The following is a 25603-nucleotide window of genomic DNA, read 5'->3' on the forward strand; positions in this document are numbered from 1 at the left end:
TATCTTCGCTGGACTTGCCGCCAAAAGTGGGGGCTGTGTCCAGGGGGCAGGCATCTCCACTAGCTGGAGTGCCCTGGGGCATTGTAACACAAAGCCTGAGCCTTTTATGCTCACTGATAGGTGTTACAGTTCCTGCAGGGGGGAGGTGTGAAGCACCTCCACCCAGAGCAGGCTTTGTTTCTGGCCTCAGAGAGCACAAAGGCTCTCACCCCAGGAGTTAGAAACTCGTCTCACAGCATCAGGCTGGCTCAGACCTGCACTGAACGATTGGGTAAAATACAGGGGGCATCTCTAAGATGCCCTCTGTGTGCTTTTTTTAATAAATCCAACACTGGCATCAGTGTGGGTTTATTATTCTGAGAAGTTTGATACCAAACTTCCCAGTATTCAGTGCAGCCATTATGGAGCTGTGGAGTTCAATTTTGACTAACTCCCAGACCATATACTTAATATGACCACACTGTACTTACAATGTCTAACAATAGACTTAGACACTGTAGGGGCATATTGCTCATGCAGCTATGCCCTCACCTGTGGTATAGTGCACATTGCCTTAGGGCTGTAAGGCCTGCTAGAGGGGTGACTTACCAAAGCCACAGGCAGTTTTTTGTGGCCATGGCATCCTGAGGGGGAGGCCATGTCGACTTTGCCTTTTTCGCCCCACCAACACACACAATCTATAATGGCATTGTGCATGTGTTAGGTGAGGGGTCCCTTAGGGTGGCACAACATATGCTGCAGCCCTTAGGGACCTTCCCTGGTCACAGGGCCCTTGGTACCATTGGTACCTTTTACAATGGACTTATCTGTGTGCCAGGGGTGTGCCAATTGTGGAAACAATGGTACATTTTAGGTGAAAGAATACTGGTGCTGGGGCCTGGCTAGCAGGGTCCCAGCACACTTCTCAGTCAAGACAGCATCAGTATCAGGCAAAACGTGGGGGTTAACTGCAACAAGGAGCCATTTTCCTACACTCCCTGATTGAGATATGTTGGACAGAAGAACAGTAGATTGTCGTCTGTTTCCTCGCCCTCATTACAAGCTGGACAGGTCTTACTATCCCCATTGCTGCCTTTTAGTTGTAATTGCAGCGAGTTGAAGGGTGCCCAACCTAGGTTTTAAATATAGGGCCTTTGTGTGGGGAGGGTCTATCTCATCCATAAATGCTTTAAAGGAGGTAAGATGCTTACATTCTATTTCTGTCAGGCAGCCCATATCTTCCTGGGCATGTTTTTTTCCTCCTCGTGCTCTCAGTAGATAGACTTTGATCTGGTTACTGCAGACGGTGTTACCGTATTTGGATCGAGACAGTATTCTTGCAGCCCCAGGGAATAGAGTGACTGTTTAACATGTTACAGCCACGATAACATTGCCCTTTCCTGCTGTCTGACCAGACATCTCTTAAACCCTCCCTATAGAGTACGAACTCTGGTTGTGCCAGATTCACAGCCATTATATAATTAGTGTAAGGCGAATTAGAGGGACAATGGGGAGGGAATTCCCAGAACTTGATCAAAAACTAGAGGGGAGCTTTGAGGGAGTTTAAGCACCTCTCTCAAGAATTTGTTTTCTACTGCTTCTAATACACTTATGTTGCTAAAGCCCCACAATTAAGCATCATATATAGCAGTTACAACTGCTTGGGCTCTCCATATTTCTAGAAGGGGAAGATATAGGGTAGAATGTATACTTTCTAGCAAAGTTAAAAATTGTGACTGTCCTTTGTTTCAAATTAAGGGAGCTTCTAGTGACTTCGTTACTCAAGGTGTTTGTACATGATGAACGGATACCAAGAGAATCCAAATCTAGCACTCTTTCTAATTCCTCCTCGACAAGACTGATTGTTCCTCTAAAGCCTCTATAAGGGTGGATGGCTGTGCTTTTTGTTTTGGCAGCATTTATTAACAGGCCATGTCCAAAAAAAAGAAATTCAATTTGGCTAAAAGAGGTTTCAGACCCTTGGGAGATTTTGACACTAACAAGGTGTCATCGGAAAAAAACAATGCTGGAACCTTAATGTCCCCTAGTACCGGATTAACATCATCACAGTTCGTTAGATAATCTATGCAAATGTTACTAAAAAAATAAATTGCGTAGGGGCAAGTACGCATCCTTTTTTGACACACCTATTGACCCTAAGGGAATCAGAAGTTTCACCATTTGGTCCCCATTGGATTTGTGAGAAAGTATCACAAACTAACCTGATTATAACATCGAGGAGGCTACCTAGGAGCCCTAGGTCTCTAAGGGTGTTCCATAGTTTATCCCTAGGGACCATGTTGAATGCCGCTTTCAAATAATTGAAAGTGGCATAAAGACTGCTTTACTTTAGGTCACCTTTTTTCCATCTAGTTAGTTGGAACCTAAATACCTGGTCCACTGTGCTGGTCTTGGGGCGAAATCCAGCATGAAACGGGGTCAATATCTTGTTTTCATTAACCCAAGCCATTAGTCAATCAAGTATGAGCATACAAAGTATTTTTTTACTACAACCTATCAAGCTGATTGGCCTTTAGTTTGGATCTGATTTATAACCTTTGTTTTATGGATAGGAATTATTTCAGCCCCTTTCCAGGATTTTAGTATTTCTGCTTCGACCACTGGCCTTGTAGTGGCCAGTTCAGAAAAAGAAGAGATCTGCTGGTATACAATCTAGTCCTGAAACCTTCCTAGCGTTCTGGGATTTAAGGGCTAATTTGGTTTCTGCCACTAAAAAATACTCATAGGGTTCAGGCACATCAGACTTGTATGCTATTACACAGGGTTCAGTAGCTGGCTGGAGGCCAAACTTGACAAGGGCCTCAGAGTGAACATGGGGTTGAGAGCTACAATACAATCATTCAAAATGGTTGATCCAACCTGGTGGTGGAATAAGGAATTCAGGTTTCATCCTGGATGTTTTGGCACATTCCAGAAGGCTGTCTGGTTTCCTGAATGTACAGCTGCCAGCATCTGCTCCAGATACCAGTGTCCCAAGTAGGCCTCGCGGTGGCCCCTCAATTCCGTCCCCCCCCTCCCCACCACCAATTCTGTCTTTCGCCCCTTTTATGACTTATGGAAAGGGCCTCCAACCGTGTCCATTCCCGGCCAACCACCATGCTGTGCATGTTGCCTAGCCTCTGCGTGGCTGAGGGCATCCATTGATCTTGTAGATCAGGGAGCCAGTTGTCGGGTCCACCAACCCCTGCCCTCTGCAGCATCTAAGCCTTCGTAGTCTGACTCCCCACCAAGGGGCTAGTCAGAGGCAAGATTCTCAATCACGGTCTCTGCAAGCAGTCCATCACGTCAGACAGGGGGAGGGTTTTGTAGATAGTCCAATGGGGATACTCCCTCCCCTTTGAGACTATCCCTCCATCCATGCCACCATCATATGATGGGATGACGGGGAATCATCTGTCCCTTCTCCACATGGAAGTTACGGCTCTCTTGGCCAGTGGAGCCATAGAGAGGTTTCCCGTGCCAGAAGTAGGTCATGCTTGTCATTCCTGCTACTTTCAGGGGCCCAAAAAGGACAAGGACCTCTGCCTTATTCTAGACCTTCGATCCCTCAATTTCTTCCTCAAGGAGTACTTCAAAATGCTCACTTTGGCTCAGGTTTTATCTGCCACGGATCCAGGAGACTGGATTATAGCATTGGACTTGCAGGATGCTTATTTTCATATCCTGTCCTGCCTGCCCACAGACGTAACTTGCAGTTCATGGTAGATCACAAGCACTTTTAGTTCGCCATGCTCTCCTTTGGCCTTACCAGTGTCCCTTGGTGTTCACTAAATTAATGACGATGGTTGCAGCTCATATGCGCGGATCAGGGGTTTCTGTCTTCCACTATCTTCAAGACTGGCTGTTGAAGGCAGGCCCTCCTCCAGACTATGGAGGACCTCCTGCATTTGCTGGGATTCACTATAAATGTGCCAAAGTGACACTTAACTCCCTCTCAGAGGCTCCCTTTCATCTGAGTTGTTGTTGAGACCATGCAGTTTCGGGTTTATCTTCCCAAGCTGCGAGTCCAGGATATTCAGGCTAGGATACCAACGTTTCAGTCTCTGTCCTGGATTTTGATGAGATGGAGTCTGAGGCTGCTGGGCCTCATGGCCTTCTGCATTCTGCTGATGACACATGCCAGGTGGTATTTGCGAGCTCTGCAGTGGGACCTGAAGTTCTAGTGGGTGCAGCATCAGGGGAATTTCTCCAACAAGGTCCAAATCATGGAGGGAACTGCAAGATCTGCATTGGTGGTTAACAAACTGCGATTGGGTCAGTAGCAGATGCCTTCCCCTTCCCCAACCAGATATGACAGTAGTGACAGATGCTTCTCTCCTGGAATGGGGTGGCCATTTGAGAGAGGTGGAGATCAGAGACATCTGGTCTCTGGCTGAATCTGAACTCCACATCAATCTGTTGGAGCTCTGTGCAACTCTGTTAGCATTAAAGATATTTCTTCCCTCTGTCAAGAGGAAGATTGTGCTCGTGTTCGGTCAACATCACCGCCCTATGGTACTTCAACAAGTAGGGTGGAGTGGAGTCTTGGACTCTTTGTCAAGAGGCTCCGCACTTCTGGACGTGGCTGGTGGTTCCACATCTGGCAGGCGCTTTGAATGCCAAAGCAGACAAGCAGTCTGGGCACATGTAATCCTTGTGGCTCTAGACTGGACACCGAGAGCCTGATATCCCGAGCTGTTGAACATGTTCATCGATTTTCTGATCGGACTCCCCCTTCAGAAGGATCTTCTGTCGCAGCAGCAGGGGAGGGTTTTGCACCCAAACCTGTCCCACTCTCCGCCTTCTTGCGTGGCGATAGAGCGGCAGCAGTTGACCGCTTTTGACTTTCCTCCTGATATCTGTAACATTACCTTGCCAGTTCCTCTTCCAAAACAGTATATGCCTGTTGTTGGAAGAAATTTGTAGCATGGTACACACACATCCCTTGACCCCCTTTCTGCCCCTCTCTCTGGGATTCTGTTTATACTTTTTGGGGCCCAGCAGGGCTCTGCTATGGGCACTCTCAAAGGGTTTTTGTCTGCAATTTCTGCTTTTTTGAGGTTGCCTAATCAAACTTCTTTTTTTAAGTCCTCCATTGTAAATAGGTTCCTGAAAGAGCTTAAACATATTTTCTGTCCCCATTCATTATGCCCCAAAGGGTTTGAATTTGGTTTTGACTTCTCTGATGTGTGCTCCTTTTGAGTCTCTCCATAATTGCCGTGTCAGGTGCCTCACATCGAAAACAGCTTTCCGTGTGGCCTTTAAAACTACCCACAGGGCAAGTGAGTTGCAGACATTGCCTTTTAAGTCACCCTACCTTTTCATCTTCACACTAGGGCCTCTTTTCTGCCAAAAGTGGTTACGCCCTTTCATTTAGGCTAATCCGTGACCTTGCCTAATTTTTACACCCTCCACCCCCATCCTTCTAAGAAAAAGGAGAGACTCCACTGCCTGGGCCCAGAAAGTGTTGGTGTTCTACCTTGATCCTACCAAAGAGTTACAGGCAGATGGTCAACTTTATCTTTTATGAGGGTGCAAAGAAAGGTCGGGCAGTGCAGAAGTGGGCTACCTCCAAATAAGGTGCACTCTGCATTAAGACCTGCTAATCACTGGCCAAAAAGCAACCCCCTGAAGGCTTACATACTCATTCTACTTGAGCTACAGCTGTGACCACTGCGTTAGCAAATGGAGTTCCAGTCCTTGGAATTTGTCGGGCAGCAACGTGGCATCCTTTGCACATGTTTACCAAACACTACTGCCTGGATAGTCTGATCCGTACGGATGGGTACTTTGCATGTTCACTCCTGCAGGATTTTCTAGTATGATATTGGCTCACAAATCCATCTCTGGGATAGTATTGCTTGGATATTTATTCACAGGTAAGAACTCTGCACCTAGAAGTCTCCATCAGATGAACAAGTTACTTACCTATTGTGCCTTATCTGATAGAGACTTATTTTAGTTACGGATTCCTTACCGACCCACCCATCCTCCCCGCTCAGCAAACAAATTTCTTGGGATATGGACTCCTCCTTAAGGGCCTTAGTTTTGACACACCAGTAGTCCGTGATTTTCGTGGCTCTACACTTCTTGTGTGGAAAGCCATGAAACTGACGTCGGCGCCAGGTGTGGGGCATATATGGGACCTGTTAAGTCATATCCTGTGAAGACAATGCCAACGACTGACACAGAGCCGATCAATGCTATCTAACGGTGTGCAGGGGTACTGCTCAGAAAATTCTCTGGATCATACTGACACCTAGGCGAAAATCACAGGTAATGAATCTGCAACTAGAATATGTGCCTACCAGATAAGGCTTTTCAAAGGTAAATAACTTATTCTTCAGCTTCTGTCCTGTGTTTCAGTGAGACTGACTGACTGAGGTTGCTGGGCCTCATGCATCCTGCTGGTGACATACCCACTGGCATTTGCAAGCTCTGCAGTGGGACCTGAAGTTCCAGTGGGCACAGCATCAGAGGAATCTTTCCGACAAGGTCTAGATCTCAGAGGGTACTGCCAAAGTTCTGCAGTGGTGGTTAAAGAACCACAATTAGCTCAGCAGCAAAGTCCTCTCCCTTCCCCAACCAGAACTGACAGTAGGGACGGATGTGTCACTCCGGGGAAGAAATGGCCTTCTGGGAGAGGTGGAGATCAGAAGTCTCTGGTGTCCAGAGGAATTTGAATTCCACATCACCCTACTGGAGCATTGGGAGATATGCCAGGCATTGAAAGCCTTTCTACATTCCGTTAAGGGAAGGTTCACAGACAACACCACTGCCATGTGGTACTGCAACAAATAGGTTGGGGTTGTGGTCCCTTTGTCAAGAGGCCCTGCTCCTCTGGACATGGCTGGAACATCAGATCATATCCCTGCTGGTTCATCACCTGGCAGGTTCTCTGAACACTAGGGTGAGCAAACTCAGTCGAAGGTGCCTATTGAATTACAAATGGCATCTCCATCCGATGGTGGTGCAACGTCTCTTTGAGACGTGGGAATAGCCGTGGTTAGATCTGCTCGCACTCCAGAGACTGTGCAATGTCAGCAGTCTTGTTTGCTGGAGTTTCCAAGGGGGCTCTTACACGGAGATGCTTTCCGTCTGAAGTGGAGCTCAGGCCTCCTGTACGCCTTTCCACCCATATCACTCTTGCCCAGTTTGTGCCCAGGTCATTGTGGCTCCGGACTGGGCTTGGAGAATTTAGTATCCCGGACTGTTGAGTGTGGCCATATGTCCTCTGATCAGTTTGTCCCTTCAGCAGGATCTTCTGTTGAAGGAGCAGAGGAGGGTCCTCCACCCAAACCTGGCAACACTCCACCTTAGTGCGTGGATATTGAGTGGCAGCAGCTGGCCGCTTTTGACCTTTGCCCGAAGTCTACAATATTATCTTGGCAGCTAGGCATCCTTCAGCTAAGATGTTATACCCCAGCTGCTGGGGCAAATATGTGTCATGGTGTGCAGAAAAGCAAGTTGACCCCCCCCCCCCCACACCCACTTTTTCTCTGGTCCGTCGATTTATTCTTTCTCTTGCCCAGCAGGGCTCTGCTTTGAGCACCTTAAAGGACTATCTTTCTGCCATGTTAGCCTTCCTGCGCTTTCCAGATCTGCCACATCCCTGTTCAAATCCCCTTTTAGTAGGTTTTTGAAAGGTCTTCAACACATGTCCACCTTAACCCTTCATCATTACTTGTGGAAACATAACAAAGTACTTTACTTTCTGATATGCACTCCTTTTGAGTCTCTGCATAACTGTCCTCTCAGGCTCCTCACCATCAAGATTGCCTTCCTAGTGGCAATAATATCTGCCTGGATGGTCAGGGAGCTCCAGGCTTCATCATTTAAGCCTCCATACTTAAACATCGTCACAGACAAGCCGGTTCTTCGCACTAGAACATCCTTCCTTCCGAAAGGTGTCACTTCCTTTCATGTAGGCCAGTCCATCACTTTGACTGCCTTTTCTGCTCTGCTGCCTCCCTCCAAGGAAGAGGAGCGACTCCACAGACTGGACCTAAAAAGAGCGCTATCCTTCTACCTTGACCGTACAAAAGCGTTTCATGTGTACAGCCAACTCTTTGTGGGTTATCTTGGAGCGAGGTAGGGGAGTGCTGTACAGAAATGGACCATCTCCCAATGGATTGTGCTCGGCATCAAAATCTGCTATGCACTGGCCAAGAAGCAACTCCCCAAGGCTTTTCATGCTCATTCCACCAGAGGTAAGGGTGCAACCACTATGTTACTACGTGGAGTTCCAGTCCTAGGCATCTGCCAGGGAGCAACATGGGCTTCTCTGCACATTTTCACCAAGCACTACTGCCTGAACAGTCACGTCCATCTGGATGGGCACTCTGCTTGTTTGGTCCTGCAGGACTTTTTAGTGTAAAACATTTTCGCAGACCCACCTCTGAGGAGGTATTGCTTGGGTATCTATTTTAAAGTATGTAATCTGCGGCTAGAAGTTTCTATCAGGGAACAAAATGCCTTATCTTATAGAGACTGTCCAACTGCAGATTCCTTAGTTACCCACCTATCCTCCCCACTCTTAGCGCAGATTTTTAGGACCAGGCTATCACCCACCCTCCCATCCCTTTCCAGGGCCCTAGTGTTCCACACCAGTGGTCAGTGTTGTTCATGGCTCTGGGCTCCTGCTATGGAAAGTTGTGAAAGAAAAGAAACTAACATCAGCTGGGTGGACATCTCTATAGGCATTGCACATCACTTCCAACGACAGAGTAATGCCATGTCCGCAGGGGTACTGCTCATGTAAAGATTCTGAATCCAGTCTGATGCCTGGGGTTTCTAAGGTAAGGAATCTGCGGCTAGATAGTCTCTGCCACATGAGGCATTACCGAATGTAAGTAACTTTAAAATAAATCATATTGCTTGTCCCTAGTTATAAGTTTGAAAGCAAATTTATAGTTGTGGAAATTAATGTTAGCAGAAATACAGACCTGTGCTCAAGTTTCTACAGTAATTTCACTACTTATCCTACTGCAAGGTTTACTTTTGAAGGAATATTTTGGTTTACTTCCAACTACTTTTTTGGTTACACTAAATTTGTTTTAAAAATTTAAATTTGACTTTCTTTTCAGGTCGTGACGATGACAAAGTGAAATACATTCAAAAGTATCTTGAAGCTGTTGGCATGTTTAGAGATTTCAGCAATACAAACCAAGACCCACACTTCACACAGGTAGATTGTTAAATTAACCTTTATATTTCTTATGTGCAGTTGTCCATTGCTTGGGTGTTTTCCACAACTGTCTCCTAGCAAAAGAGTCACCAATCTGCTGCTTAGACTACGAATCCCACCCTAACTCTTGTGTGACCGAAACACATGTTCGGAGAGCATACATAGAAAGCAATTTGTGAATCCAGGAGCATGTTTGACTTCCCTCTAGTCCACACCCTTGTGAGTCTGGAGATTCGATATGATTCCTGTACCATTGATTTCAATTTGGGCTTTTTAAAGCCAGTACTTTAGAACGTGTGACCCCATGATATCATTGTAGAGGATCTATGCTGTCTACCCAGAAGAGGAAATTCCACAACCCCAGACTACCCAGTTATCCCACCATAGTGGTACTTTACAGTCCACCTACAGATGATAATGTAACATAGGATAGCAGGAAAGCTACAAAAGTAATCATGTGTACTAATGTTTGCACTCAGAAATCTACAGGCTCCAACTAGAAGCAAAGATGATACAACTGAAGAGGAGCCACAGACCTCGCAGAAGTGGGGCTATTTAGTCCACACACACGTGGAATATTACAACCCTTGGAAAATTCAGTTGAGGGTGTAAGGTATTGACGGAGAATGTGTGAAATCATAGCCCTAAAATAAGTAATGACACTTTCCAGTTGTGGTTCGCAAGGGTCCACTTTGACATAATAGTGATGCTGCTCAATGATAATCATTCCAACCCAGTAGCGGGTCTGGATCAATTGGTCTATTGAGGATTAGCGATAAGTGACCCTTAGGTATGGGTACCACAAGGAGTAATGCTAGAGGCAATGCATGTTATCCTTGTTGAAGGAAGATGCACACAGCTTTGTTAGCTTTAAGGTTTAGGTGATGAAAGGTTAGTAAGGGAGACAGTAAATAGTAGTAGTAGAAGACTCCACAGGAAGACATCCTCAACGTCTCTGCCCTTCGCCTGGATGCCTGGGCTGGCCACCCTGGAACGAAAGGTAAACAGCTGTGGGAAGTCAAAGCAATCTGCAAAACAAAATGACTACATATCTTTGCACAGAACACTCTAGCCCAATGAATAACCACAATTAGTGATAATTTTGTGGGCAAGGCCCACGACTAAGAGCTTTTTAAATGTTTTATTTTAACTTGTCCTGTCTCCAATCAATGTCATGCTTGTTTCATTGCTGAAAGAAAAGCCTGCGACCAGGTCAATGAATTAATTGTATGATTGATTAAAATCTTTTCCAATATTTTGATCACAAGAAGGTGATACATTAAACTACAACAAGCCCAACAGTAGAGCCTCGTCTCATGATTAAAAACAAATATATATTCAGCTTAAAATACAGCAGCAACATATTACAACCTTACAATACTATAAAGTGCTTAATTAGTTGCAAAGTGCTGTATATAGTGGGGCTGTGCCTGTGGATTAAGTGCAAATAAAGTGTCTAACAAGGTTAGTATTACTCTGGGAACAGATGATGAATTTTGTGTAGTAATTCAGCATCCAGGTATGACCCCCCTTGAGCCTAGCAACTGATGTTGTTGTTCTTTGGGGAGCTTTAAATTGTCTCTATTCAAAGAGAATCTGCTTATTATCTGCCAGCCCTCAAAAGATACATAATACCGTTGATGAACTTGTGCAGTCTCAAACCTGGCCAAGTGGCAAGATAGCCAAACCATATCCAAGATTATCCATTCTCCATGATTAGCCTATGAAGCCTTGTTCAACTCTTTTAGATGTGTTTGTATTAGGCTGATATATTTAACAAATTTGGCCAGCTCTTTGGGCTCGGTAGTAGAGAGCACCAAGTTCCTTGCCTCATTCAAGGTGCAAATTCCATACAAGTGTAACACAGGTTTTAGCAGGGTATGTCAGGCTTGCAGAAGTGCCAGAACAAGAAGGCGATTAAAGGATTCATAATTATAGACAAAGTCTGCTGCTAACCATTTTAAAGAGGTCCATTTGGGATTTCATTCTTTTATCTGTAAACCCATATGTCTGGCACCATTATTTGCTTAAGGCAGATTTTCTGGAGAGGGCAAAAGAGGTATGGCTGTGGGCAGAGGAGATGTGGCTATGTGATTGTGTCAACGTAGGATATTTTCAAGGCCAATAATATCCAGGAGTCCTTGAGTTTACTCAGGTCACTTGTTTTCAAGAGCTTCCTCCTCTGCTTTTTTTCTGATTGTTTTTAGCACTACATACCAAAGGTAGAACATTTTTAACTCCATTTGGTCAATTTGAAGAGAGATGTTTGGTCTTTGGAGATGGCTTGACCAATAGTTCTTTCCGGATTCAAGGATGTTCTAAAGGACAGCTTTACTCCAGTATTGGAACTTTCATAGATTCATATGTTTTTTTATTTTTTATTTTTTTTATTTTATTATTATTTATTTATGCGTTTTAAATGATCAACAACAAAGATACTCCTCTTTCAAAACAACATTAGTGCAAAAGGAACCCAGTCTGTACGTCGCAGTAAAAACATCTCCAATTGCTCACAAGAAGAATGGCCCCGGGAGGCGAGTCCCCCTCTCAGTTTAAGTGCAACAGAATTCGGCAATATTACAAACAAAGCAGTCCTCAGTGAGCAAAAATTAGGGGCCACGAACAATAACTGTCATCATTCGAGGAGCAAAGAACACATACAACCAACATAGATATAGAAAGGTGGCCGGAACGGGCAAGTCGGCACTGTCAGACATCCCACAGCTCGCAGCAACACACAGGCAAGGCAACACAAATCATTCCCCAAATGCATGGCCAATTGGATCTAGCGCATAACACTCAATAAGCAATCTCCAAGTAAGAGCGCAGAGGCGCCCAAATGTCTCGCGGCCTAGAACCCTCAGGTGCCAACTCCCAGAAGGTCGCCAACTGTTCTCGGCAAAAAGCACCATCACGCAACCATTCAGAGACCCGAGGGGGCCGGCCGCGTCCCCAGCAGATTGTGACTCTATGCGTCGCCAAAAGCAGCAACATGCCCACGAGTTTCCTCTGAGCCAGCGGAACTGCATCCACACTGCCCAGCAGCGCCAACACAGGAGAGGGAACCAGCTCTAGACCAATTTTCTCCTCAGTCGCATGCATGACCTCCAGCCAGAAATCATGCACTTCCCCACATTGCCATGCCAGGTGAAAAAAGTCAGCATCTGGAGCATGACATCATTCTCAGGAAGCATCCGCACGTATCCCCATGACACACAGGCCACGAGGAGTATAATAGAGATGCTGTAAAAATTATAAGTGAATGAGTCGCAACCTATAGTTTGGCGACAGCGCCCTTATCTGCGCACACCACTTCTTCCATGTCTCATCAGAGATTTCCTCACTCACACCCGCCTCGCACTTTACCTGAGCAGATATTGCGAGCCCACCCCTTTGGTCCTGCATGCAGCCATATAGCTAGGTGATCAGCTTCCTCGGTGTCTGTGCACTCCACACTACCTTCAGTACACAACATGGCAACGGAGACTCTGGAAGACAAGAGTATCGCGCTCTGAGCAATGCACACTCTCGCAACACACAGCCAATGCAACGCACCATCAGAACCATCTCCAAGCACCACCTCCGGGGAGATCAGCCACCCATCCACAAACCAGTCCTCTAAAAGGGACAATTCTGAGTAACGGAGATAGTTCCGCAGTTTCGAGTCTCGAAACAGCCTCTCATCAGCCACACCAGCCACTGCCATCGACGGCGCGAAAGGCTCACGCACACCAAATCGCTTCAAAAGAGCCGTCCATGCCCTGACAGTGCACGCCACTGTATTCACCCCCTGGAGTCGAGACCAAGACAGGCCCCCGAAAACTCGCGTCAGGTTGTCCGGCCAAACCGCGTCACTCTCAGGGACGAGATTGGGCATGTAGCGAACAGGGCGGATCCAATAATACATCAAAATGGGCCTGTGCACAGTGGTAATAAAGCTCCATGTCTGGCGCAACAAGACCTCCCAATTCAAACGGAAGTGTTAATTTCTCCCATGCGATTCTAGGTTGATGGCCTGCCCAAACCAGACGAATCATGGGTGAGCGAAGGCGCCTCCAAAAAGCACGCTGGGAGGACTAGGGGGAGATTCGCAAACAGGTATAAGATTTTAGGTAGCACTATCATTTTGGCGATGGCAATTCGTCCTATCAGCGACAGTGGCAAGGAGCGCCACATCTCAATCCTGTCTTCCAGCCAGGACATAACTGTACCATAATTAGCCATCCAGAGCATCTCAACATCACAGCTCAGCCAGACCCCCAAATACCGCACCGGGCCTCCGGCCCTCTCAATAGGATAACGGGACAAGAATCTTGCCGTCCCCGACGACAGAGGCAGCACAACAGACTTAGACCAGTTAATCGCTATACCTGAAAATTCACAGAACTGTACAATCTCATCCAGCAGAACATCAAAATTTTTACCAGGCTCCCGAACATACAACGCAATGTCATCAGCGTACATGGAGATCATGATGGGCCACTGCCGCCCCCTGTTATTGTGGTGCTGGTGCAAAAAGGCCGCAAGCAGCTCCATCGCTATCGCGAAGAGCAGCGGGGATAAAGGGCACCCCTGCCTAGTACCCTGAGCCACCCGAAAAGAGGCCGGTATGCTTCCGTTCAAGTGGAGTCGAGCAACAGGCTCTGCATACAGTAATCGAATCAAGTTCACAAAACGCTCGCTCAAACCCACCCTACCAAGGAGCGCAAATAGATACTCCCACACCAACGAATCGAAGGCCTTCGTGGCATCTAAAAACACTGCTGCAGCATCATCATCAGCAGTAATCGAGCCAACAACCGCAAAAAAACATCTGCAAGTTGTGCGTTGTGGACTGTCCCGGGACAAACCCGGACTGATCTGGGAGCACCAGCCTCGTCATCAGCGGCTGCAACCGCGCTGCGATCATCTTGGCCACAATCTTTTTATCAACATTGATCATAAAAAGCGGGAGATATGAATCACAACTTAGAGGGTTCTTACCCGGCTTAAGGATCGTAATGATCAGTGCCTCTCGAAGAGAGGTAGGTAGTATCCCAGTCTTCATTGCCTGTGCATAGATCTCCAGCAGATGAGGTGCAAGTATATCAGAGTATTCCTTATAAAATGCTGGAGTCAAGCCATCGAGGCCAGGGGACTTATCTCCAGGCAGATCACGAATCGCAGCCTTAACCTCCTCCATCGAGAAAGGTGCGTCAAAATACACCCTGTGGGCGTCTTCAAACCAGAGTAAGCTAATCTCTGAGAAATAGGCCTGTACAACCTCGGCTGGCAACTCAGCAGGTGCAGAGTACAAGTCTGTAAAGAACTTGGTGAACACTTTCATGACTCCATCCGTCCCCGTCACATGCTCACCCTCCGAACTGTCTATTTCAGTAACATAACTACTGGCCCAAGGTTTACGTAGTGAATTAGCCAGCGTTCGTCCGACCCTCTCACTCTCCGTAGTCCCTCGCCCAGGCAAATCTCCCCAAAAAGCATATTTCCCTCTCAGAAGCTTCCTCATAAAAAGAGACCGTGTGTCGGACCAATCCACCACCAACCGGGCCTCCAGATCCGCTATCCGCGCCTCCAGCTCAGCCACCTCCCGGCGCAACAGTCGCAGCACTCCATGCTGTTTCGAAATGCAGCTCCCATGAATGACAACTGTGAGGAAATGCCTCCTTGGCATGGTTACCCCCTGTAGAAAGTTGGTTCTGTATATACTATTTCAAAGTAAGAAATATTGTGCACAGAGTCCAAGGGTTCCCCTTAGAGGTAAGATAGTGGCAAAAAGAGATCATTCTAATGCTCTATTTTGTGGTAGTGTGGTCGAGCAGTAGGCTTATCAGAGGGTAGTGTTAAGCATTTGTTGTACACACAGGCAATAAATGAGGAGCACACACTGAAAGACTTACTCCAGGCCAATAGGTTGTTATATTGAAAAATATCTTTTCTTAGTTTATTTTAAGAACCACAGGTTCAAGATTTACAAGTAATACTTTAAATGTAAGGTACTTCACTTAGATACTTTAGGAACTTTGAATAAAAGCAGTATCATGTACAGTCTTTGTAAAAATGTCAATAAGCTATTTTCAAAGTGGACACAGTGCAAAAATCAATAGTTCCTGGGGGAGGTAAGTAAAGGTTAAGTTTTCAGTGAAGTACAACACTTACAAATCTCAAAGTTGGGTCCAAGGTAGCCCACCGTTGGGGGTTCAAGGAAACCCCAAAGTTACCACACCAGCAGGTCAGGGCCGGTCAGGTGCAGAGGTCAAAGAGGTGCCCAAAACACATAGGCGCCTATGGAGAACAGGGGTGCCCCGGTTCCAGTCTGCAAGCAGGTAAGTACCCGCGTCTTCAGGGGGCAGACCAGGGGGGTTTTGTAGGGCACCGGGGGGGGACAAAAGCAGGCACAGAAAGTACACCCTCAGCTGCACAGGGGCGGCCGGGTGCAGTGTGCAAACAGGCGTCTGGTTTTAGATAGAAAGTAATGGAGGGACCCGGGGGCTCACTTCAACAATGCAGGCAGGCACGGGGGGCTCCTCGCGATAGCCACCACCTGGGCTAGGCAGATGGTCGCCTGGGGGTCGCTCCTGCACTGGAATTCGGTTCCTTCAGGTCCTGGGGGCTGCGGGTGCAGTGTTGGTTCCAGGCGTCTGGTCCCTTGTTACAGGCAGTCGCGGTCAGGGGGAGCCTCTGGATTTCCTCTGCAGGCGTCGCTGTGGGTGCTCAAGGGGGTTGTCTCTGGCTACTCACGGGCTCTCAGTCGCCGGGAAGTCCTCCCTGTAGTGTTGGTTTTCCGCAGGTCAAGTCTGGTGCAGAGTGGCAAGTATCACGCTTCCGGCGGGAAACGTGAAGTCTTTAAAGTTGTTTCTTTGTTGCAAGAAAGTTGCAGGTTGTTGAACAGGGCCGCTGTTCATGGGAGTTTCTTGGTCCTTGGGTGCAGGGCAGTCCTCTGAGGCTTCAGAGGTCGCTGGTCCCTGTTGGATGTGTCGCCGTTGCAGTTTTCTTCGAAGTTGAGAGACCGGCTTCACTGCAGGGCTTCAGGTCAGCAGTCCTCCTTGTTAAGGTTGCAGGAATCTAGTTTCTTAGGTTCTGGGGCGCCCCTAAATACTGAATTTAGGGGTGTGTTTTGGTCTGGGAGGGCAGTAGCCAATGGCTACTGTCCTTGAGGTTGGCTACACCCTCTTTGTGCCTCCTCCCTGTTGGGAGGTGGGCACATCCCTAATCCTTTTGGGGGAATCCTCCAAACTTAAGATGGAGGATTTCTCAAGGCAGGGGTCACCTCAGCTCAGGACACCTTAGGGGCTGTCCTGACTGTTGGGTGACTCCTCCTTGTTTTTCTCATTATCAAATAGTCAGGGGGTACCCATGCCAAGGAGGCATTTCCTTACACCCCCTAACTTTTTGCCTTTGCTGATGCGAAGTTATGATTTGAAAGTGTGCTGGGACTCTGCTAACCAGGCCCCAGCACCAGTGTTCTTTCCCTAAAACTGTATCTTTGTCTCCACAATTGGCACAACCCTGGCACTCAGGTAAGTCCCTTGTAACTGGTACCCCTGGTACCAAGGGCCCTGATGCCAGGGAAGGTCTCTAAGGGCTGCAACGTGTCTTATGCCACCCTAGAGACATCCTACTCAGCACCATGCACACTGCCTCTCAGCTTGTGTGTGCTGGTGGGGAGAAAATGACTAAGTCGACATGGCACTCCCCTCAGAGTGCCATGCCAACCTCACACTGCCTGTGGCATAGGTAAGTCACCCCTCTAGCAGGCCTTACAGCCCTAAGGCAGGGTGCACTATACCACAGGTGAGGGCATATATGCATGAGCACTATGCCCCTACAGTGTCTAAGCAAAACCTTAGACATTGTAAGTGCAGGGTATCCATAAGAGTATATGGTCTGGGAGTTTGTCAAATACGAACTCCACGGTTCCATAATGGGTACACTGAAAACTGGGAAGTTTGGTATCAAACTTCTCAGCACAGCACAATAAATGCACACTGATGCCAGTGTGGAATTTATTCTAACATACACCCAGAGGACATCTTAGAGGTGCCCCCTGAATACCTACCCGACTCATAGTGTAGGCTGACCAGTTCCTGCCACACACCAGACATGTTGCTGGCCACATGGGGAGAGTGCCTTTGTCACTCTGTGGCCGGGAACAAAGCCTTTACTGGGTGGAGGTGCTTCTCACCTCCCCCTGCAGGAACTGTAACACCTGGCGGTGAGCCTCAAAGGCTCACCCCTTTTGTTAGTGCCCCAGGGCATCCCAGCTAGTGGAGATGCCCGCCCCCTCCGGACACTGCCCCCACTTTTGGCGGCAAGGCTGGAGGAGATAATGAGAAAAACAAGGAGTCACCCACCAGTCAGGGCAGCCCCGAAGGTGTCCTAGCTGAGGTGACCCCTGCCTTGAGAAATCCTTTATTTTGAGTTTGGAGGATTCCACCAATAGGATTAAAGATGTGCCTCCTCCCCACAGGGAGGAGGCACAAAGAGGGTGTAGCCACCCTCAAGGACAGTAGCCATTGGCTACTGCCCTCCCAGACCTAAACCCACCCCTAAATTCAGTATTTAGGGGCACCCCAGATCCCAGGAAATCAGATTCCTGCAACCTGAAGAAAGAAGGACTGCTGACCTACAAGCCAGCAGAGAAGGAGGAAGATAACTGATTTGGCCCCAGCCCTACCGGCCTGTCTCCAACTTCGAAAACCTGCTCCAGCTACGCATCCGACTGGGACCAGCGACCTCTGAAGCCTCAGAGGACTGCCCTGGAGTCCAGGACCAAGAAATTCCCATGAACAGCGGCCCTGTTTAAAACCAACTACTTCTTTGCAACAAAGAAGCAACTTTAAAGACTTCACGTTTCCCGCCGGAAGCGTGAGACTCTACACTCTGCACCCGATGCCCCTGGCTCGACCTTCAGAAAACCAGCACCTCAGGGAAGACTCCTCGGCGACTGCGAGCCCGTGAGTAACCAGAGACAACCCCTCTGAGCCCCCACAGTGACGCCTGCAGAGAGAATCCAGAGGCTCCCCCTTGCCGCAACTGCCTGGTCTGGAACCAACACTGCACCCGCAGCCCCCAGGACCTGAAGGAACCAAACTTCGACGGAGGAGTGACCCCCAGGCGACACTCTGCCTTGCCCAGGTGGTGGCTGTCCCAAGAAGCCCCCCGTGCCTGCCTATCCCGCTAGAATGACCCCCGGGTCCCTCCATTGAAACCTATACAAAACCAGATGCCTGCTTTGCACACTGCACCTGACCGCCCCTGTGCCGCTGAGGGTGTGTTTTGTGTGCCTATTTGTGTCCCCCCCCAGTGCTCTACAAAACCCCCCTGGTGTGCCCCCCTGAGGACGCGAGTACTGACCTGCTGGCAGACTGGAACCAGAGCACCCCTGTTCTCCATAGGCGCCTATGTGTTTTGGGCACCTCTTTGACCTCTGCACCTGACCGGCCCTGAGCGGCTGGTGTGGTAACTTTGGGGTTGCCTTGAAGCCCCAATGGTGGGCTATCTATGCCCCAGGAACTGAGACTTGTAAGTGTTTTACTTACCTCCTAATCTAACCTTTACTTACCTCCCCCAGGAACCGTTGATTTTTGCACTTAAAATAAACTAAGAAAATATATTTCTGAGTATTAAAAACCTATTGGCCTGGATTAAGTCTTTGAGTGTGTGTTCCTCATTTATTGCCTGTGTGTGTACAACAAATGCTTAACAGTACCCTCTGATAAGCCTACTGCTTGACCACACTACCACAAAATAGAGCATTTAGAATTATCTATTTTTGCCACTATCTTACCTCTAAGGGGAACCCTTGGACTCTGTGCACACTATTTCTTATTTTGAAATAGTATATAGAGAGCCAACTTCCTACAACCACTTTAAAGGCCTCCCATAGCATTCCCGCCGAGTTCACAGAACCACCATTCTCCTCAAAATAGAGGACAATATCCCAGCGAATCTCCTCGCGGAACGCCTCATCTCGAGGAGCCCCCTGAGGCAAGCGCCACATGAAAGCACATCCTGGTCTGCCCGCACCGCTAGCTCCAGCTTAACCGGAGAATAGTCCGACAGCATGCGCGCCATGTGCTCCACGATCACGTCCACAGCGCTACATCACGCGAGACCAACTGTTATTCAAATAGTTAACACACGTACCCTCTCTCGCATCTGTTTCACCCGCCATATATCCACCAGTGCACCATCATCCATGACTGTAGACAGAGCTCGAGCCGCAGCCACATGCTGCATCCTGGCCAAACTCTCCCTGTCCCGCTCCGGATCCAGGATCACGTTAAAGTCTTTCCCCCACCCCCAAACCCCAAATCGACAGCACCTCCTCCCAACGACTCGACCAGTCGCCAAACCTCACTGAAGAAATCTGTGTCGTCCGTATTAGGACCATATACTGCCACAAATATGTAGGGCCTGTCCAACAACGCACTGCTCATCAGCACATATCGTCCGTTAAGGTCAACTATAGTTCGCTGAGTGTGCCATTGCAGTCCCTTGCGCAACACAGTTGCCACTCCTCTGGCATACCTCGAATATACCGCCCCATGACATTCTCCAATCCATCCAGCCTTCAAACGATGCATCGTATCCGCCACCAAGTGAGTTTCTTGCAACACACATAAATCTACATTCTGCCGCTTAACAGACGCAGACATGAGCCGCACCTTGCGTCCATCATTCAGGCCACGCACATTCCAGGTGAGACAAAGAATCAATGTCACCCCATCTTGCTTCATCGTAGCACTCCTACCAGTACACCATAACACACCACCACCCCCACCGGCCAGCCTAGCAGACAGACATAAAGAGGAATAAGAAAGAATCAGAGAGACAAGTGCCAACGAACAAGTACACAAGCCCACCCACGCAGACCCCCCAACCGGGTCGAAGCAAATACCCCCCCCTCCCCCTCCCCCCTTAACCACAAAAACCAAAGCAGTAAACTATGGCATATTAACAAGACTCATCCAAGGGGCGATCAGCTAGCCACCCAACCCAATCCCAACACTGGACCGGGAAGGGGAGGCGTAGGGCCAAAGGGTGAATAAGCATCAGGGCGGCAAACAGTACTGTAGCACTGTAGCCACGCGGTCAGTTTATGCACCAGCACCTAGACCGTTCAGTTATTATCGATGAGAGTCTCGGTGTTTGATCAGCAGGAAGGCCCTGTGCGCCGCCTGTACTCCTGAGGTGTATTCCAGAAAGAAGTGCAACTCAGTATTTTTGTAGAGCAACGGGCGCCGCTCTCTAGCCAGCCGGAGGATCGCTTTCCTATCACAATAGTTCAATAGCCGGATGATGATAGGGCGATGCGGGGTCCCATGCAGAGGCCGAGGGCCTAGAGACCTGTAAGCCCTCTCCACCGTCAGCAGTCAGGAGAACTGGCCAGGAAAAAGTTCTGAGAGCATGCCTTCAATAAAATCCTCCATCCTGCCCATGTTGGTGGACTCTGGAAGGTCAAGTAGTCTAACATTGTTACAGCGCGAGCGAGCCTCCAAATCTTCATTTATATTGCGTATTACCTCCAACACCTTCTCCATTTGCAGCAATTGTGCTCGCTCGCCCTGACATTGATCTTCCATGTCAGAAATACGCGTCTCCAACCGATCAAGTCTGGAGCTGTGATCATCAACCCTGGTCTTCATGCGATCAAGTTGCTCCGTTAAATGATTGAGCTTGGTATTGATACCCGTCAAACTGGTCTTCAAATCCAGGAATATGGCCTTGACCGACATGTCGGACGACACATCCTCCATCACTGCTTCTCCCATCTGAGAGGAGGGGGTCCCCCCTTCCTCCGTCCCCCATCAAAGGAGATCTTCGACTGCTGCTGCTCCGCCTTTCCCATCTTGTAACAGCCAGGCTACCCCGGGAAGGGTCCCCCCGGCCCAGGCTGCGAAGGCCGCAATCAAGGCACCAAGTTTGTCCAGCAATGGTCTCCACAAGTGCAGGCCTCCCCCAATTTGCGGGCCCCCTCAGCCCAGGCCCCAGACCACCCCGCCTCCAAGCCTGGCACCACACCAGGCCAAGTCGCCCGTCCCAGAGGCAGGAAGGCCGGGCCCAGCAATGGTACAAATCTCCACACGTCAGCTCCGCCAGTCCAACAGGTTCTGCAGCCGGCTCCCAGAATTCACCATCAGGAGGCCCCCGGGCACGATCCAGCCAGCACAGCCCCTCGCAGCAGGCCCGCCCAGGTCCCCTCCAGCACTGGGCAAAATAAGCCGCCACGTGGCCAGCAGCCCCCCAGCAGGGTCCACTAGCCCCGCACTGCGCAATACGGCGACCTCCGCAGCGCACCGCAGGAGTCCATTCAGCCAGCACTCTCCAAGGGCGATCAACTCTAGTAGGCCGGATTCCTGCGCGGGGCCGCCCAGTCCGCCGACGCTGCGGCCAGCCCGCCTCTGCCCCCAGGAGGCACCCGGCCGCAGGCTGCGAGAGATCGTTGGGTGCCGCAGTCGATTAAACCACCGATCCGGCCTCCGCGATTAGCTGCCACCGCCAGCTCGCGGCAACACCCACAAGGCAGCGCCTCACACCTCCTCTGGCCCACCAACCAGGCCAGGAAGGCCCGCGGCCGAGCGCTGCACACTGTCCGATCCCGCCCGGGCCAGGCCCCTCGTTTCCACCGCCGATTCTGTGCGACAGGGGCTCGGGCCAAGTCTCCACCGCCGTGGCCGGCAGCACCTGCACCTTTGCAGTGCCGCCCAGCCTGAAAAACAAGAATGTCACCTCTCCAAGTCCTTATATAAAAAAAGGACCAAACTGCTGAGTCCACCAGTCGGATGATCCCACCCTCTAGAACCCTCCTGAGAGAAGCTCCAGTACCTCAGTCTCCACTGAGCTCTGCTCTTTATTTTTCAGTTTGGGAATAGATTTATCACCACAACTTACTGTGTTATTGTCCTAGTGTTGTTTTCACACTCGGAACTCCTCTGAACTGACATTATCTTCAAAATGTCTGACAAGGAGGAAAAAAAGGTCTCTTCAGAGCCTGCAATACGTGTGGGAAGAAAATACTTAATTCTGAACACCCATGTAAAGACTGTATATATTGCCTCTATCATGATCACTGTGCAAAAGAATGTAAGGTATGTTGTACCGTTTCTTCTAAAACTCTAAAGGATAAAGAGGGAAGACTGCTTATTTGGCTCCACAGATTGAAAGCAAGAAAAAACCCTGTCTCAAATTCAGACAGTGATGAGTCTTCCGGGTGTTCAAAAAAGTCATAGATCACCTTATTCAGTAAAGGGTTCAGAACAGCCCTCTAAAGCTTTCAAAAAGACCTTGCAGGGATCTGATAAAGGCTGCCGCCTATCAACATCACCTCACAAATTAAAATCTTCCTCAGAAAAATCAAAACACCGGCCTTCTACGTCAAAAAAGTAGTATAAACCTTCTTCAGAACCCTCCACACCACCTCCGAAGGTGATTACTACTTTTAAAAAGCCTTCTTCAGCTTCTTCAAGTGACATACCGCCGTTGACTCCTCCGTCGACGAGGTTGTCGTCGACACCATCGTCTACAAAAACGTATACTACGCCAGTATCAACGATGACAACATCCACTGTATCCAGCCTGTCAACCATTTCCTCCTCGTCGATGACGTGCACGTCAACGGTATCTTAGACCAGACCGTCGACGCTGAAGATAAAGTTGTCCTCGTTGACGTCACCATCATCAACCATTCCACCAACGCCGGAGTCGGCGACGACCAGAGGCGGATCCTCTAATATGGAGAAGACTCCATTGACTGCCTCGCCGTCAGCACCGTCGACTATGAGAAAAATCAAGGATTCAAATAGGAAAGAACACTTGTCACCACATACCATGTCTCCAAATAAAGTCACTCCCTTACTCCCGGCCCATCTATTAGATGAAGATTTGGATGACTATGGACGATCTGGAGCGGCTCATAGTCCTTCTCAGCTTCAGGTCAAGTATCAACAAGACAAAGACGAATATAGCCAACAATATGACAAACAATATTATTCCCCTCAGAGGGACCAAAGAAGTGTACCAGAAGTTATGGTGTGAATTCCAACTTCCCTTATCACGGATCTTCAGGTTATGTTGGCAAACTATATAAAGAGATTTTTGTCAACATTGCAGCTAGACAAAATCCCAGGGGAATCTCTTCCAACCCTGCTTCATCCCTTCGCCCCAGTGCCAAGACCTACGCCTTCACCAAGATCAGTGAGAAGTGCCCCGCGGAGAGCTTTTGTACAGGTTACAGACTCCGCAGAAGATAAAAGGGAAGAAGGAGAGCTCCAGGACACACAATTTGAATGGGACAACTATGTAATACCAACTCCATCATCTCCATCACCTACTCGGGTACATTCACCCCAAGAAGACATCGGGGGTTTCCATAATTTGCTGGATAGAGCAGCGAAAAGATTTGCGCCCACAATGCCATTTAAACAAATGGACTGCTTCCTCTATGATTTTTAAGGAGCCCTTTCAAAGAAATGTGCGAACCATGCCCATAGTAAGTTACATTTGGGAGGAAGGTTTAAAAGTGATGAAGAACCCAGCTACTGTCACTGCTGTCTTACCAAGATTAGGCAAAAAGCATAAATCCCCTGAAGAGTCTCCAGCTCGCCCAACTGGGAATTCAAAACCAGACTCAGTAATAACTCAGGCAGCGCAGAGACGTTCAAAGAATCCGTCAGCACCTATTACAGCACCTCCAGACAAAGAAGGAAGGAGGCTGGACAACATTGGGAAGAGGTTTTCCGCCATGTCTGGCCTTACAGTGAGAGCAGCAAATTCCGTAGCTGTTTGGGGCAGATATGACAGGCAGTTATGGGCTGACATTGCTCCATATTTGGACTGTCTTCCAGAAGAGTCGAAGGTAGAAGGTAAGAAGATCTTGCTGGAATGACAACACACCTCGGCAGAGATCATTGACTGCGCAATTGATATTGCTACCACAGCTTTTAGACAACTAGCAGGTGGTGCGGTGCTGCGTAGGCAAGGCTGGCTTAAAGCCACTACCTTTTACCTGGAGATGCAGGATAAGATATTGGACCTTCCTTTCGACAGAGAGGCCCTCTTTGGCAAACACGTAGACAAAGCCCTGCAAGCGATTACGACTGACACAGACACTGCCAGATCACTCTGGACCCTGCAATTTACGAAATTGCCTTTTCGTGCCCCCAGAGGGCAAGGAGTACAATCATATCTGGAGTTTTCAAAACCTTTGTTAACCCACCTATTCAACTCAATGGTTTCTAACATCATACTCCCAAAGGCAACCACCCCAAGCGTCCTATGCTAGACCCCCTCCTAGAGGTAGAGCACGTCAAGGGAAGGACACAGGTCGTCGCCATTGACAGTTTAAGCTCCGGCTACTTCCCCACCACAGATTCAAAAAATAGGTGGCAACATTTTTCATTTCTTTCAAAAATGGCAAGAAATAACATTGGACCAGTGGGTATTAAAAATAGTGCAATTCAGCCACACCTTGATATTGACCCAAATTCCACCATCACACCCTCCACATACCTCCCTTCAAAAACATCTAAAACGGCTCCGGTAGAGGTCAGTACCATGTTGAAGAAAGAAGCAATAGCGAGAGCCCCTTCTTCACAGCAGGGGAAAGGATTCTAATTATTCTTTCTAATACTCAAGAACTGGAGAGAATGGTGCCCTATCCTCTACCTCTGAGACCTCAGCAAGTACCTCAAGCGCCAAACCTTTCGTATGGTCACCTTACAGGATATTCTCCTCTGTATGAACCACAGAGACTTTAAGACAACCCTGGATCTACAGGATGTATACTGTCATATCCCAATCTCACCTGCCCACAGAAAATCCCTTTGCTTTACAGTAGCCGGCAGCCATTTCCAGTTCAAAGTTTTTCCATTTGGCCTCAGATGTACCCCCAGAATATTCACAAAGTGTCTAACAACAGTAGTGGCTAGTTTGAGAAGGCAAAAACACCTGATTTTTCCATATTTAGACGACTGGCTCATAAAAGCGCAATCTAAACCAGCGGCTCACAACTCAACAAGGGCTTGCATGGAACTATTTGACGAACTAGGTCTAATGTTAAATTGGAACAAATCAAAGATCTTTCCAGCAAGAGTAACTATGTTCTTGGAGGCGTCATTAGATACGGTCAGGGACAAGGCCTTCCCGACATTAGAAAGACAATCAAAACTCAAGTCCTTAGTAACCAGAATGCAAAGAAATGTTTCTTTCAGCTACAAATCTCTACTGGGGATGATGTCATCTTGCATTCAGCTAATTCCAGTTTGCTGTCTAAGAATGCGTCCCCTGCAGGAAGAATTGGATCTTCAATGGACGCAAAAAGAAGTGTCATTCAACGACACCGTCACAGTGACTCCACGCATGTTCAAAGCGCTCCAATGGTGGTCAGACCAGCCGAACATGGCAATAGGTCTTCCTTTAATGATCCATCGACCTCTG

At 48.4% G+C, this 25603-nt stretch overlaps 1 protein-coding gene across 3 annotated transcripts in view; it reads left to right on the plus strand.

Moving 5' to 3' along the window:
* ACO1 (aconitase 1) overlaps window positions 1-25603 on the plus strand; it is a 616249-nt gene that overhangs the window by 160763 nt on the left and 429883 nt on the right. For all 3 annotated transcript variants that reach the window (XM_069239660.1, XM_069239672.1, XM_069239665.1), the window contains exon 9: window positions 9066-9166. In XM_069239660.1, the coding sequence (XP_069095761.1) occupies window positions 9066-9166 (101 nt within the window). The remainder of the gene's footprint in view (window positions 1-9065; window positions 9167-25603) is intronic.

The sequence above is a fragment of the Pleurodeles waltl genome, chromosome 1_2 (assembly GCF_031143425.1).
Source record: "Pleurodeles waltl isolate 20211129_DDA chromosome 1_2, aPleWal1.hap1.20221129, whole genome shotgun sequence".
NCBI classification, from domain to species: Eukaryota; Metazoa; Chordata; class Amphibia; order Caudata; family Salamandridae; genus Pleurodeles; species Pleurodeles waltl.